Source organism: Ochotona princeps, chromosome 19 (genome assembly GCF_030435755.1).
Source record: "Ochotona princeps isolate mOchPri1 chromosome 19, mOchPri1.hap1, whole genome shotgun sequence".
Lineage (NCBI taxonomy): Eukaryota > Metazoa > Chordata > Mammalia > Lagomorpha > Ochotonidae > Ochotona > Ochotona princeps.
The window spans coordinates 3,059,719-3,072,630 of record NC_080850.1 but is presented as its reverse complement, the minus strand read 5'-3'; the positions used below and the strand labels follow the sequence as shown (position 1 = coordinate 3,072,630).

Below are 12,912 nucleotides of genomic sequence, written 5' to 3'. Positions count from 1 at the left end.
AGTTTTGCCAATGTCACCCGTTTATTCTGACCACAGATCTCATCTTGATTTTAATACTCCTGCCCTCCAATCAGGCCACCGCCTACCATTTCTCCCTACTTCTGTGGGAACCAGTGTTTCCCACCTGCTTAATTTCTGATGACTGACAATATTTGTGTGCTCACGTTCATGTACGTCTTCAGCCCCTCCTCCTAGCAGCAGCTGGAGCACTCTGCAAATCTCAGCTTGAAATCCCCCATACATACGCGATGTCCGTGAAAAGCACGAATCGGTGCCACAGCTCAGGCCGGTAATTTGCCATCCTTTAGCACAGCGACACAAACGCCACAGCTTTTGACCCGATTTCACCTCAGGGATAGCCTTGCCCGTGTGCCACAAGTGAGGTCCCCGACCCCTACCTCAGCCCAGAAGCCAGCTCACGCAGTCAGAGTTCCAGGCCCTTCTAAACCCCGTCACAGGTCAGGTCGCCTAACCCTGAGGGTCTGCCAGCCAGGGGGCTCAGGCCACCTCACTTTTCACTTCAGCTGCAGCTTCGGTAGGCCTCAATAGGTTGCAATTCGCGCCCCCTGCACAGCGCCCGTGGCCGTGACCCCGCCGCCCCGCGGGCGCGGTCGCCTCGCGCGCGCCAGACCGCCGGTGGGCGGGGCTCGGGCCGGCGGGGGCGGGGCCGGCGCGATGGGGCGGGGCGGGACTCGGGCCGGCGCGGACCGGGAGGGGGCGGGGCTCGGACCGGCGGGGCGGGGCTCGGGCCGGCGGGGGCGGGCCCGGCGCGGCGGGGTGGGGGTCGGGCTGTGGCCGCCGCCGCGGCCGCCTCGGCAGCAGAGTCTCCGCCGCCGCCGCCGCTGCCCTCAAGGGACGCCGGCCGCCCGCGTGCCGGCCCAGGCGGAGGCCCACAGCCATGGACGACTTCATCGTGATCTCGGACGACAGCGGCCCCGAGAGCTACGGAGAGGCCACTTCGAGCCGGGCGCGGAGGCTCCGCCGGGCCCTGTCTCGGAGCTCCGGCGCGCTGCCCCGCCGCACCGTGGTGAGTGAGCGAGGGCCGCCGCCGCCTCCGCAGCCCGGGGCCGCCCGACTGGGGGGGGAGGCGTCTGGAGGGCGCGGCGCATCTCGGCGACCCTGCTCGAGGCCCCGAGGCCCGCCCCTTGGCGCCTCACTGCTGCAGCCGCTTCCCGCCGTGCCTCTCCGGGCTTCGAGAAGGCGCGGCGGGGCCGAGTCAGGCCGGGGAGGGACGGCCAGGCCTGGGGAGCCCAGCGCTGCAGCCCGAGCGGGGAGCACATGTCGGTGGGCTCGGGGCTGCGGCCGGGGGAGCGCCGGAGTTGTTGGGCTTGTGCTGGGCGAGGTGAGAGGAGCCCCGGACTGGGCGGGAGGGGAGCAGGGCCCAGGGCCAGGATCGTGGCTGCGCTCCAGGGCCTGGCTGCTCAGCCAGAGGGGCCCCCCGACTTCTGGATTGTGCAGGAGAGATATTTATTTCACTTCAGCGGAAAGATATGTGCTGGGTACCAAAGCCTTCCCCTCCCCCCGACAATCCCCACGCGGGGATGGGGAAAGGAAACACCCTGAACCCCCTTTCTTTTTCCCCCTCAGGCCTCATTCATTTTCTTTCTTTCTCCGATGCCTAAAATTATCTTTGCCTAATCCTTCACGGACATTTAGTGAAACCCTACTAAGAGCCAGATAGTCTAGGGGCTGGGAAAAAAACGGAGAGAGAATGCAGTACGCGCAGTCCCTTCCCGGGAAGCTGATGAATCCTGCAAGTGGTTACCAGGACCTACTGTGCAGTCTCCCCAGACGCACCCTAAAAATAATGTGACAGTATGGGGTCCTACAGGTTAAGGAAAAGTACGCATGTATCCCTCCAACCACAGCTCGCTTCTGCTTCCCAAGATTCGCTCTGTCCAGCCCCTAAGCCTTCCCCAGGCAGTTGATCGGTGACCCAGGTACAACGCTGAGTTCTAGGTGATGGCCACGCCATGAAGGGCACGCCAAACCAGTTCACGGACGGTGCTGTTTGGCTGTGATTCGAGCCAAAGGGAATTCTCACTCCAGCTCAATAAAAGAATTTAGTTGAGCGATTCCCGATTGTTAGGCAAGCCAAGAGATTCTTAGGATTGAAATGACCCGGCTTCATAAATAAATGGATCTGCCTAGCACGGGAGGAAATTAGATGTGGGACTCTGTAGATGCATGATAAATGTTGGATGAAAGAAAAGTGAAGAAAGGAGAGAGTAACAGAAGAGAGAGGCGAATCAGACAGCTGACTGGTGGTGCGGGTGACGTTAAAGTCAGTTTGGATCTCCCGGATTTAAAATGCTAATGGAAAATGTGGGGAGGTAGATTGGGGCCAGCTGGGAGGAGCAGAACTCTCTAGGAAAGTCGGAACTGGAAAAATTGGGCAGGCATCCAACTGCCGGGAGTATTGAAGGCCAAGTCCTGACCGAGATCAGCGAGGGAGAGCATGCGGGTTGCAGGACCAGAAGTTGTTTTTATTTATTTGAAAAGAGAGGTCTTCCATTCCGCTGGTTCACTCCCCAAGTGGCCCCCAACACCTGGAGCTTCCTCCACGTGGGTGCAGGAGCCCAAGGTTTTAGGGAATCCTCCACTGCGTTCCCAGGCGCATTAGCAGGGAGCTGGATGGGAAGTGAAACAGCCAGGACTCAAACTGACACCAGTATGAGATGCTGGTGTCACAGCATGGCCTCTCATTTCTCCTTTTATCTTTATTGCAGATTAGATTAAAAGTGATTGGATAAATAAGAGAAAAACTAAAGGCAATGGGAGACTTGCAGGGTTACAAAGCCCAGAGAGTCTGTTTCTGACTTCCTCAAGGTCTTGAGGTCAAAGATCTTTGTTGAAATCAAGATTCACCACATAGCAGATTCTGTCACCTCTTTCAGCATTGTTTTTTTATGTTGTGTTGTTGTTGTTGTTTTTGATTTTTTTTTTTTAATCTACAAGGCCAAATTACATAAAGAGACAGAGATCTTCCATCTGCTGGTTCACTCACCAAATGGCTACAGTGGCCGGAGCTGAGCCAATCCAAAAGCCAGGACCTCGCAGCTCCTTCCAGGTCTCCCACATGCACGCAGTGCCCCCAAAGACTTGGACCATCATCAGCTGCTTTCCTGGGCGTTTCAGCAGGGAGCTAAATAGATACTGGAGCAGCCTGGACCCGAACCGGCATCTAATGGGATACCAATATCCGAGACACAGGCTTAACCTCTGCCACCACAGTGCCAGCCCCTCTCAGCTTTTGAGCTTAAGAGTGTTACTATCTACCTGCCAGAATTACAAGGTTTTATTTTAATTTTTAAAGATGTTTGTATTTCTTTGCAAAGCAGAGAGCCAGAGGCAGTGATCTTCCATCTACTGATTTTTTCCTCAAAGCCCACAAAAGCCAGAGGTGGTCAGGTGAAGCCTGGAGCCTAGAACTCGGTTGGGTCTCCCAGGGATGCACCTGCTTGAGCTGCCACCTGCCGCTTCCCAGGGGTATGCAGAGCTGCAAATATGGAGCGGGAATCAGAAGCTAGGATTGGACCCAGGCACTCAGCTATGGGATACAAGCATTGCAAGCAGCATCTTTTTAAAGATTTGTTATTACTTTTTACTTCATTATTATTGTTTTATGATACAGTTCCATAGGCCCAGGGATTTCCCTCCCCCCCCCCCAAGTTCCCTACCTACCCACTGAGTTCCCCTGTATTATTGCTATAGTATAGTTCTTAATAAACAGTCAAATGTCCATCATTGCAGGCATGGACAATGGCAGAGAGTCCACATCCTACTGTCAAGATATAGTAAACAGTTTCATTGAGAGTCCATCTTTAGTCTGGAAGTAGAGATGCATACTGCATTGTATCCTCACATCTGGATATGATAGTCTCAATCACACAGTTACTATACGTCCCCTTAAATGAAATACAAAATCAACAACAGAAAGAAAAATAGAGATTTACAACATCATGCAGTAAATACCATGCTACTGAATGACTAATGTGTCGCTGCAGAAATGAAAAAGAAAGTGAAGAACCATCTTGAAAATGATGCTACTGTATGATCTATGAGTCAGTGAAGAATTTAATGAGAAAGTGTTGTGAAGAGATGAAACAAATATCAATATCCATGAGATACAGTTTCCACTGATTTTTGTTGGTGAGATATGCCTCCTGCAAGCAACAAATAGATGGGTTTTGTTTGTTAATCCAGTCTACTAACCTATTACTTTTGCTTAATTTAATCCATTTACATTCAGGCTTAATATGAATGGGCGGTAATTTCGTCCTGTCTTTTTTAGCAATGGGTTGTTAATTGATTTAGTCTTCTGTTGTTATTTTACTGGGGTGTTCTTCACATTTGTCTTTGGTTTTGGTGGGTGCTATTCCTTTTCTCTGTCAAGAGAACGTCTTTAAGTATTCTTTGTAAGGCAGGTTTGGAAGAGGCATATTCCTTGAACTTGACTTTACTGTGGAAGGATTTTATTTCATTTTCAAAGACAAAGGAAAGTTTTGCTGGATACGTTATCCTGGTCCGCCTCCTATGAGCCTTTGCTGAAGCTGTACCTTGTCTGTACAACCTTTCTCTCACTTCTGGTTCGAGCACTTCCAGGGCTAGGGAGACACCAGTTGTCCTGTAATAACTAGGTTGTTGGTGGTGCTGATCTTGCCAGAACCTGTTGGCCATTAGGTCTGAGGGCCACACAGACCTATTTTGACTTGTATGATGCCAAAGTCGGTATTATTTTCCCTGTGGGACTGGTGCAGTGCGCTGAGCTCAGTGAGTTCTCTCCCACCTCAACACATGCACAGCTCACTGTTGTCCCTGTAGCCTTAAGGCTTTTTCCACACTGTACAAAATGGCACTTAATGTGCCATTACTAGAGTTCTTGATCTGCTGGCCGTCAGGTCTGAGGGCTTCCCGTATCTATCTTGGATGGAACCTGTAGGATGCCACGTCGCTGCAGTTCACTGAGTCAGAAACGAGTCCACTCCCAGCTCCGTGCATGCACATTCCTGTCCCGTAGTCTTCGTCTCCCTACTCAACATGGTGCCCGATTCAGCTCTAGGGAGCAGACTAGGCTGTTCCCACACTGCCCATCTGGGACCTGCCACTCTGTCTCTACTCCTGGTCAAATCAGATGGACCAGCAGGATGGACAGTTTTTTGTCTGGGTTCACCTCCTCATCACCCGGTGAATGTCCCTTCCCACTTGGTTGCTGGTGGAGTTCAGATCGCTGCTCACCGCGTGCCACTGGGGTATCAGTCACTGCAGCACCACACCATTGCTTCCACTGCTTTCCTGTGTCTGTCACTCCCAGGTCCCCCTTGCTGTTGTTCTGTCTTCTCCTATTTCCTGGAATGTGCCCTCTCTGCTTCACACTGGCTAATGTTTCTTCATCCGTTTAAACATGTCCTTACCCAATTCCGCTATCTTGATTCTCTTCTTCATTTCTTCTGTTTTTTTTGTCTGTTTGTTTTATTGGAAAATCAGATTTACAGAGAGCAGGATAGACAGAAAGATCGTCCATCTGCTGGTTTACTCCCCAAGTAGCTGCAACGGCCAGGGCTGAACCCATCTGAAGGCAGGAGCCAGGAGCCTCTTCCAGGTCTCCCACATGGGTGCAGGGTCCCAAGGTTTTGGGCTGTCCCCCAGTGCTTTCCCAGACCACAAGCAGGGAGCTGGATGGGAAGCAGGACAGCCAGGATTACAACTGGTGCCCATATCGGATCCCGGTGCATGCAAGGCTAAGAGGACTTTAGCTTCTAGGCTACAACGCTGGGCCCAGGTTCATACAAAGCAATGCACGTGTCTAGCATAAACTGCTTTCGCTATCTTTTGTGTTGTTTCCAAGTCAGGCCTGACCTTCCTAAATTTGGCAGGCAAAGAAATAAGATTTTTTTTTTTAATGCTTTATAAATATTGACTAAGAGCAAATTAACTTGCACAAATTCAGGAAATCAGAAAGACATCTCTAATGCTGTACTTTGACATTTCTGAATTCCTGCTTCTGAACCTGGACTTTAGATGTCATTGAGCTGATGATGTGAGTCTATGTTTTTGATGTTACTTCTTTCCACTTACATTTTAAAATAATTAATTTTTATTGACCTAACTGTAAAATTTGAGAGATGCATACAAATGTTAAAATTGCCATTAATCTCACCATTCCAAGATCACCACTAACACTTTGATGTGTGGCTCTCAAAACTTGTACAATGGGCCCAGTGTGGTGGCCTAGTGGATAAATAGATCTTTAAAAAAAAAACCTTGCACATGGGGCCAGCATTGTGCCATAGTAGGTCAAGCTGACGCCTGCAACACCAGCATCTTACATGAGCATCAGTTCGAGTCCTGGCTGTTTCACTTACAGATGTCGCTCCCTGTTAATTGCCTGTGAGAGTGGCAACAGCTGGCCCAAATCCCTAGGCCTCCGAACCAACGTGGAAAACCTACAAGAAGCTACTGGTCGTATGGCCACCTAGGGAGTAAGCCATTGGATGGAAGAAAATGTCTGCGTCTTCCCCTCTCTGTAATTCTTTCACATAAATCTTTATTTTTATTTGTTTATTTTTATTTTATTTAGCTTTTAAAGATTTATTTTATTTTTATAGGAAAGTCAGATAGACAGAGAGGAGGAGAGACAGAGAGGAAGCTCTTCTGTCCGATGATTCGCTTCCCAAGCAGCCACAATTGCCAGAACTGCGCCGATCCAAAGCCAGGAGCCGGGAGCTTCTTCCAGGTCTCCCACGCAGGTACAGGGTTCCAAGGCTTTGGGCCGCCCTCGACTGCTTTCCCAGGGCACAAGCAGGGAGCTGGATGGGAAGCAGGGCTGCCGGGATACGAACCGGCGTTCATATTGGATCCCGGGGCATGTTCAAGGCAAGGACTTTAGCCACAAGGCCACCATGCAGAGCCCTCAAATAAATCTTTAAAACGCACACAATACACACACACTTGTACATATGTACAAATCTTTGTATACCACCCCTTTTGTGTATGATTTCATATATTTCTTTTGCTTATTTTTTTCTGTGCTCCTGTTACATGCATTGCACTAAAATGATGAGTTGAGAAGCTGTCTTTGCCTTACTTGATTTGTCATTAAAGGATAAGAGGACCTTCCCCTCTTGGAACAATCACAAACTGTATGGCTGAGATTTTCCCCATGGACGGAGGAAACAGGGCATCCGCCCGAACCCCAGGCTCTTCTAGGTGACCCTAAGAATCCTTAGGTGGTGTTAGTTCCTCCAGTAAGTACTGATTGAACGTTTGCTATATCTGAACGCCAAGGCCTTATAGGTGCTGGAAAGACATCCATGACTCAATCCACGTCTCTCCTCTGCTGGAAATTTCATTTTAACGAGGGGAGACACGGTAAACAACCACATCAGTATTCTGCCAGGTGATAAGTCAAGGTGCCAGCAGCCAATTGTTCTTTCCATCTTTTCTTTTTAAAGATTTATTTATTTTTATTGCCAAGCCAGATATACAGACAGGAAGATCTTCTGTCGGATGGTTCATTCCCCAACTGACTGCAATGGCTGGTGCTGCACCGATTCAAAATCGGCAGTCAGGAGCCTCCTCCAGGTCTCCCACACAAATGCAGGGTCCCAAAGCTCTGGGCCGTCCTCGACTGCTTTCCCAGGCCACAAGCAGGGAGCTGAATGGGAAGTGGAGCAGCCAGGACACGAACCAACCCCATATGGGAGCCTGGCATGTGCAAAGCAAGGATTTAACCACTATGCTATCATGTCAGGTTCCCTAATGGACATTTTAACCCCTATGCCACACATTCAGTCCAAGGTGCAAGGACCCAAGTGTTTGGGCCATCCTCCATTTGCCTTCCCAGATACACTAACAGGGAGCTGGACCGGAAGTGGATCATCTAGGACTCAAACTGGTGCCCATTTGGGTCATCAGTTTTGCAAGTGTCAGCTTGACTCATTACAACACAACACCAACTCAACAATAAGGTTCCTTACTAAAATGGATTTGTAAAATTTTGTTTATTTATTTTAATTGGAAAGATCAATTTACAGAGGAGAGACAAAGATTTTCCATTTACTGGTTTATTCCTCAAATGGCTGCGAAGGCCAAAGTTTAAAGTGATCTAAAACCAGCAGCCAGGAGCTTCTTCCAGGTCTCCCATGCAGCTGCAGGGTATCAAGGATTTGGGCCATCCTCCACTGCTTTCCCAGGCCATTAGCAGGGAGCTAGATGGGAAGTAGAGCAGCTGGAACACAAACTGGTGCCCCTATAGGATGTTGGTGCTTGCAGGCTGAGGATTCAGCAGTTGAGCCATCACACTGGCCCCTAAATGGGCTTTTAAAGCTTGCTTCAGTTAGGTATTCACATTGCCAGCGCTCTAAAATCCTAACTATTTTTGCATTCAATTACATTCCACTCTTATCCCCTCCTACTTTCCCGTCTCCCAACCTCTTGCTGATTTTAATATGTTCACTTGCTTTTCTCCATAGCTGTACCACATGTGTGTATGTGTCTAAATAACAAAGCTGACTTTTGCTTTTTCTAAAATTTTGTATGACTGGTATCATACCGTGCATTTCTAGGTCTAGTTTAGGGAACTTTAATACAGTTTTGTCATTTTTTTCTATGTGAGTCTTGTACATGTCTTGTTAGATATTTTCCTTATTGCTGTACCAACTAGGTCATACTGCTGTCACAACCCATGTCACTGGCCTGATAATAAATAAACAAGCTGTATTTTCATTCACAGTATGTGTCCTGTGTAGGTTGGGGGAGGAGGTACTGCAAGTCACAGCTGTGCAGGGCCGAGAGTTGATGGAGCAGCCTGTCTTCGATCATGGCCGAAGCAGTACTGGAGGGGAAGGGGAACTTTTGCAATATCTGTATCCAGAAGTGAAAGGACTCGGTCCCAAAGGAACACACTGCTTCCACTCACAGTTTACTGGACACAGTTAGGTCGCATGACCCACCTACTCCTAGGATTCACAAAGTACAATTCTACCATGAACCAAGATGATAGTTGGAAATATTTGATATACCAAGACGTAACTACCACATGTACCTAGCATTCATATAAATTCACACGTCTCTTGACAACAGGACATCTTCTGAGAAATGTAAGATGATTTCATGGCGCACAAGTGTCAGGTTGTATTTATGCAAGTAGAGATGATACTTGTCGGTGACATGACGTGGCTGTTATGCAGCTAGAGGCACAGTGAATGTGTGTAAGTTTGCTTCCAGGGTGACACAACATACTGTATTATAAACTTTTTGTAACTGGAAATACAGGTGCATTTTATTGTACTGCATTTCATATTCCTGTACTTCACAGATAGGGTATTTTTCACAAATTGGAGAATTGTGACAACCCTTTGCTGAACAAGGTGTGATTTTCCCATTCATGTCTCCTCATTTTATGTCTGCATGTCATATTTTGCCGTTACGGTTTTATTTCTGACTTTTCGCTATTATATCTGCCATGGTAGTTCGTGATGTGACCACTGTACTTTTGGGGGATGCTGCACACTACAATAGCTGTCTCATGTCGTGTTCTGACCACTGACTGGCTGTCCACCTGCCTTCCTCTCCTGAGGCCTCCCTGGTTTTGAAAGTTAGACCTATCAATAACCCTACCGTAGCCTCTCAGTGTCCAAATCACAGAAAAAAGGTACACATGTCTCACTTTAAATCAAAAGCCGTAAGTCACAAAGTTAATGGAAGGACAAGATTTGAAAGAAAGCATATGGAGACTGGCAGAAAGCTAAACCTCTTGTGCCAGATAGCCAAGCTGTGAATACAAAGAAAAAGTTTTTGAAGGAAATTAAAATTGCTACGGCAATGAACACATAAATCATAGAGCAAACCACGGGTAAAATGTTGTGGTTCATCACATTAGACTGCCGCTCGAGGTGCCCATATTCTATTTCTGTGTGCCTGGAAACAAGTCTCACCTCACCTTCCGGTCCAGCTTCCTGCTCTGGTTCTTGGCAGGCAATTGATAGTGACCAAAGTACTTCGGTTCCTGACCACCCGTTTGTGACACCCAGACAGGGCCCTGGCTTCTGCTTCATTCAGCACTGGATTTTGAAGGCATTGGGAGAATAAACCAGCAACTGCAAGGTTCTCTCTCTCCCTTTCTCCCTGTCTACCTTCCCTCTTAAATAAACTTTTAAAAAAAACAATACTGAAACTATAAAGTCCAGTGATGTCTCAGACTTTATTTAAAGACAGGCAGAGTGAGTAGGCACTTGCCAAATCAGTTAAGGTGCTCCTTGGGGTTTGTACTTCCTATACCTGCATCATTGGTACACCTCTGTTCCAGCATCTCCAGATGTGCAGCCTCAGAGGCAGCACTCTCCCTACCTCCTACATGGAAGGCCCCATGCACTTCCTGCCCCCTGGCTTCAGCCTGCTCCAGCCAGCCACTGCAGGCATTTGGGGAGTGGGCCATAGGTGGAAGTTCTTTCCGTATCTGTCTCCCTACCTTCTAGATAAAATTGAAAACAAAAAAATAAATAAATAAAAATTCCTATGGCTGATAAAGAGAAAGTTTTAGTGGTCTACATAGAAGATGAAAATCAGCTACATTTCTTTAAGCCGAAGCCTGGCCCAGAGCAAGGCCCTAACACTTCCAGTTCTGTGAAAGCTAAGAAAGGTGAGGAAGCACATTTCCTAGAAGTTCTAGCCAAGTTCTTGGTGAAGGTGAGTACAGTCAACAAAAGGCTTTCAGTATGGATGAAACAGCCCTAGATCAGGAGATGGGGCTGGGTAGAACTTTGACAGCTAGTCTTTCTGACATGAAAGCTACAAGTGACAGGCCAGGGCTCTTGCCAGGTGCCCATGAACCTGATGACTTTTATATTGGAGCCAGTGCTCATTTAACATTTCTAAGATCCTAGAGTTCTGAAGACTTCTACTAAAGAGCCTCTTTGCTCTGTGTGTGGAACAGTACACCACAGTTGACAGCACAGCTGTTTACAACATGATGTACTAAGTCCTCTGTTGAGACCCATTACTAAAGAATAAAAAATCTCTTTCAAAATATTTCTGCTCATTAAAAATGTACCTGGTCACCCGAGAGCTCTGAGGGAGATACACAGCAAGATGAATGATTTCATGCTTGTCAACACAAACACCATTCTGAAACCCACGGATCAAGAAGTTACTTTAGGGCCCGGCATGGTGGCCTAGCAGCTAAAGTCCTCACCTTCAACGCGCCAGGATCCTATTTGGGCACCGGTTCTAATCCCAGCAGTCCCACTTCCCATTCAGCTCCCTGCTTGTGACCTGGGAAAGCAGTCCAGGACGGCCCAATGCTTTGGGACTGTGTACTCGTGTGGGAGACTTGGAGGAAGTTTCTGGCTCCTGGCTCCAGATCGGCTCAGCACCGGCCATTGTGGCCACTTGGGTAGTGAGGCATCGGACAGAAAATCTTACTCTCTATTTCTCCTCCTCTCTGTATATCTGACTTTGTAATAAAAATAAATATTAAAAAAAAAAGTAACTTTGGCTTCAAGTCTTCAGTACATTTTGGGGCCCGGCTTGGTGGCCAGGTGGCTAAAACCTTTGCTTTGAATGTGCCAGGATCCCATATGGGCGCCAGTTCTAATTCTGGCAGCCCCACTTCCCATCCAGCTTCCTGCTTATGGCCTGGGAAAGCAGTTGAGCACGGTCCAAAGCCTTGGTACCCTGCACCTGCGTGGGAGACTTGGAAGACCTAAAGTCCTCGCCTTGAATGCGCCAGGATCCCATATGGCTTCAGATCAGCACAGCCCTGGCCATTGCAGTTACCTGGGGAGTGAATCATCAAATGGAAAATCTTCCTCTCTGTCTCTCCTCCTCTCTTTATATATCTGACTTTGCAATAAAAATTAAATAAAAAATACATTTTGTAAAAGTCTATTTGCCATAGATAGTGATTTTTCTGATGGATGTGGAAGGAATTCACCACTCTAGATAACTTTTAAAATATTCATAAATCATAGGAAGAGATGAAAGTAATAACAGTTTGGAGGGAGTTGATCTTCATGGATGACTGCAAGGGGGTTCAAGACATCAGTAGCACAGGTAACTGCAGATGTGGGGGAACAGGAAGAGAATCAGGCTTGCAGGTAGGAGTGACTTGCCACCGCCTCACAGTGAGCTTCAATGTGTCCTGAGTTGTGCCCACACACACACCCAACCTGACAGCCTCTACACACAGCGAAACTCAAATCCTTGCTGATCCCTCCCCCATTATTTTTTAAGATTTTTTTTTTTTATTGAAGGGCAAAGTTACACATAGAAGAAGACACAGTCCAGTATCTTCCATTTGCTGTTTTACTCCCCAGATGGCCATGACTAAGGCAGGCCAAAATCAGGAAGCAGGCACTCCTTTCAGGTTTTTCCCACATGGGTGCAGAGGCCCAAGCATTGGTCCATCCTTCCCAGGTACACTGGCAGGGAGCTGAATTAGAAGTGGGGCAGCCAGTTGTGAACTTATACCCATGTAGGATGCAAGCAGAGGCTCAACCTACTATGCCTCCCTTCCCCCATTGTTAATCCTTCATATACTTCCTCATGTGTCCTTACCTGCCCACACCTACAGGACAACACTCCAAACTTCTGACCTCCCTTCTTGCTGTGTGAAATCTTTTTTTTTTTTATGTATTTATTTATTTTTTTAATTTATTGTATTGTATTGTTGTTTACAATGGTTACATAGTTAATTACCATTTAAAAAAAAGGTTCAGGGGGTATAGGGAAGTGGGTAATACTATTATGTACATATTGTTTCGATCATGTATGTGAAGTAAAGGGGGATATTGAGGGAGAAGCCCCACCCTGTTTCCCGCCCACCCAAGCCCCGGATGTGGGGCATGCTCTGAGATATTTGCTCAAGTGGTTTTAATAGTTCTCCAGTTATGAGTCGCTGCCAGTTTCACT

General features: G+C 47.8%; 1 protein-coding gene across 2 annotated transcripts in view; it reads left to right on the top strand.

Moving 5' to 3' along the window:
• Window positions 1-833: 833 nt before the first annotated feature.
• The window catches only part of SIMC1 (SUMO interacting motifs containing 1), a 61,465-nt gene continuing 49,386 nt past the window's right edge, over window positions 834-12,912 (top strand). For both annotated transcript variants that reach the window (XM_058677472.1, XM_058677471.1), the window contains exon 1: window positions 834-1,027. In XM_058677472.1, the coding sequence (XP_058533455.1) occupies window positions 899-1,027 (129 nt within the window). In that variant the 5' untranslated portion in view covers window positions 834-898. The remainder of the gene's footprint in view (window positions 1,028-12,912) is intronic.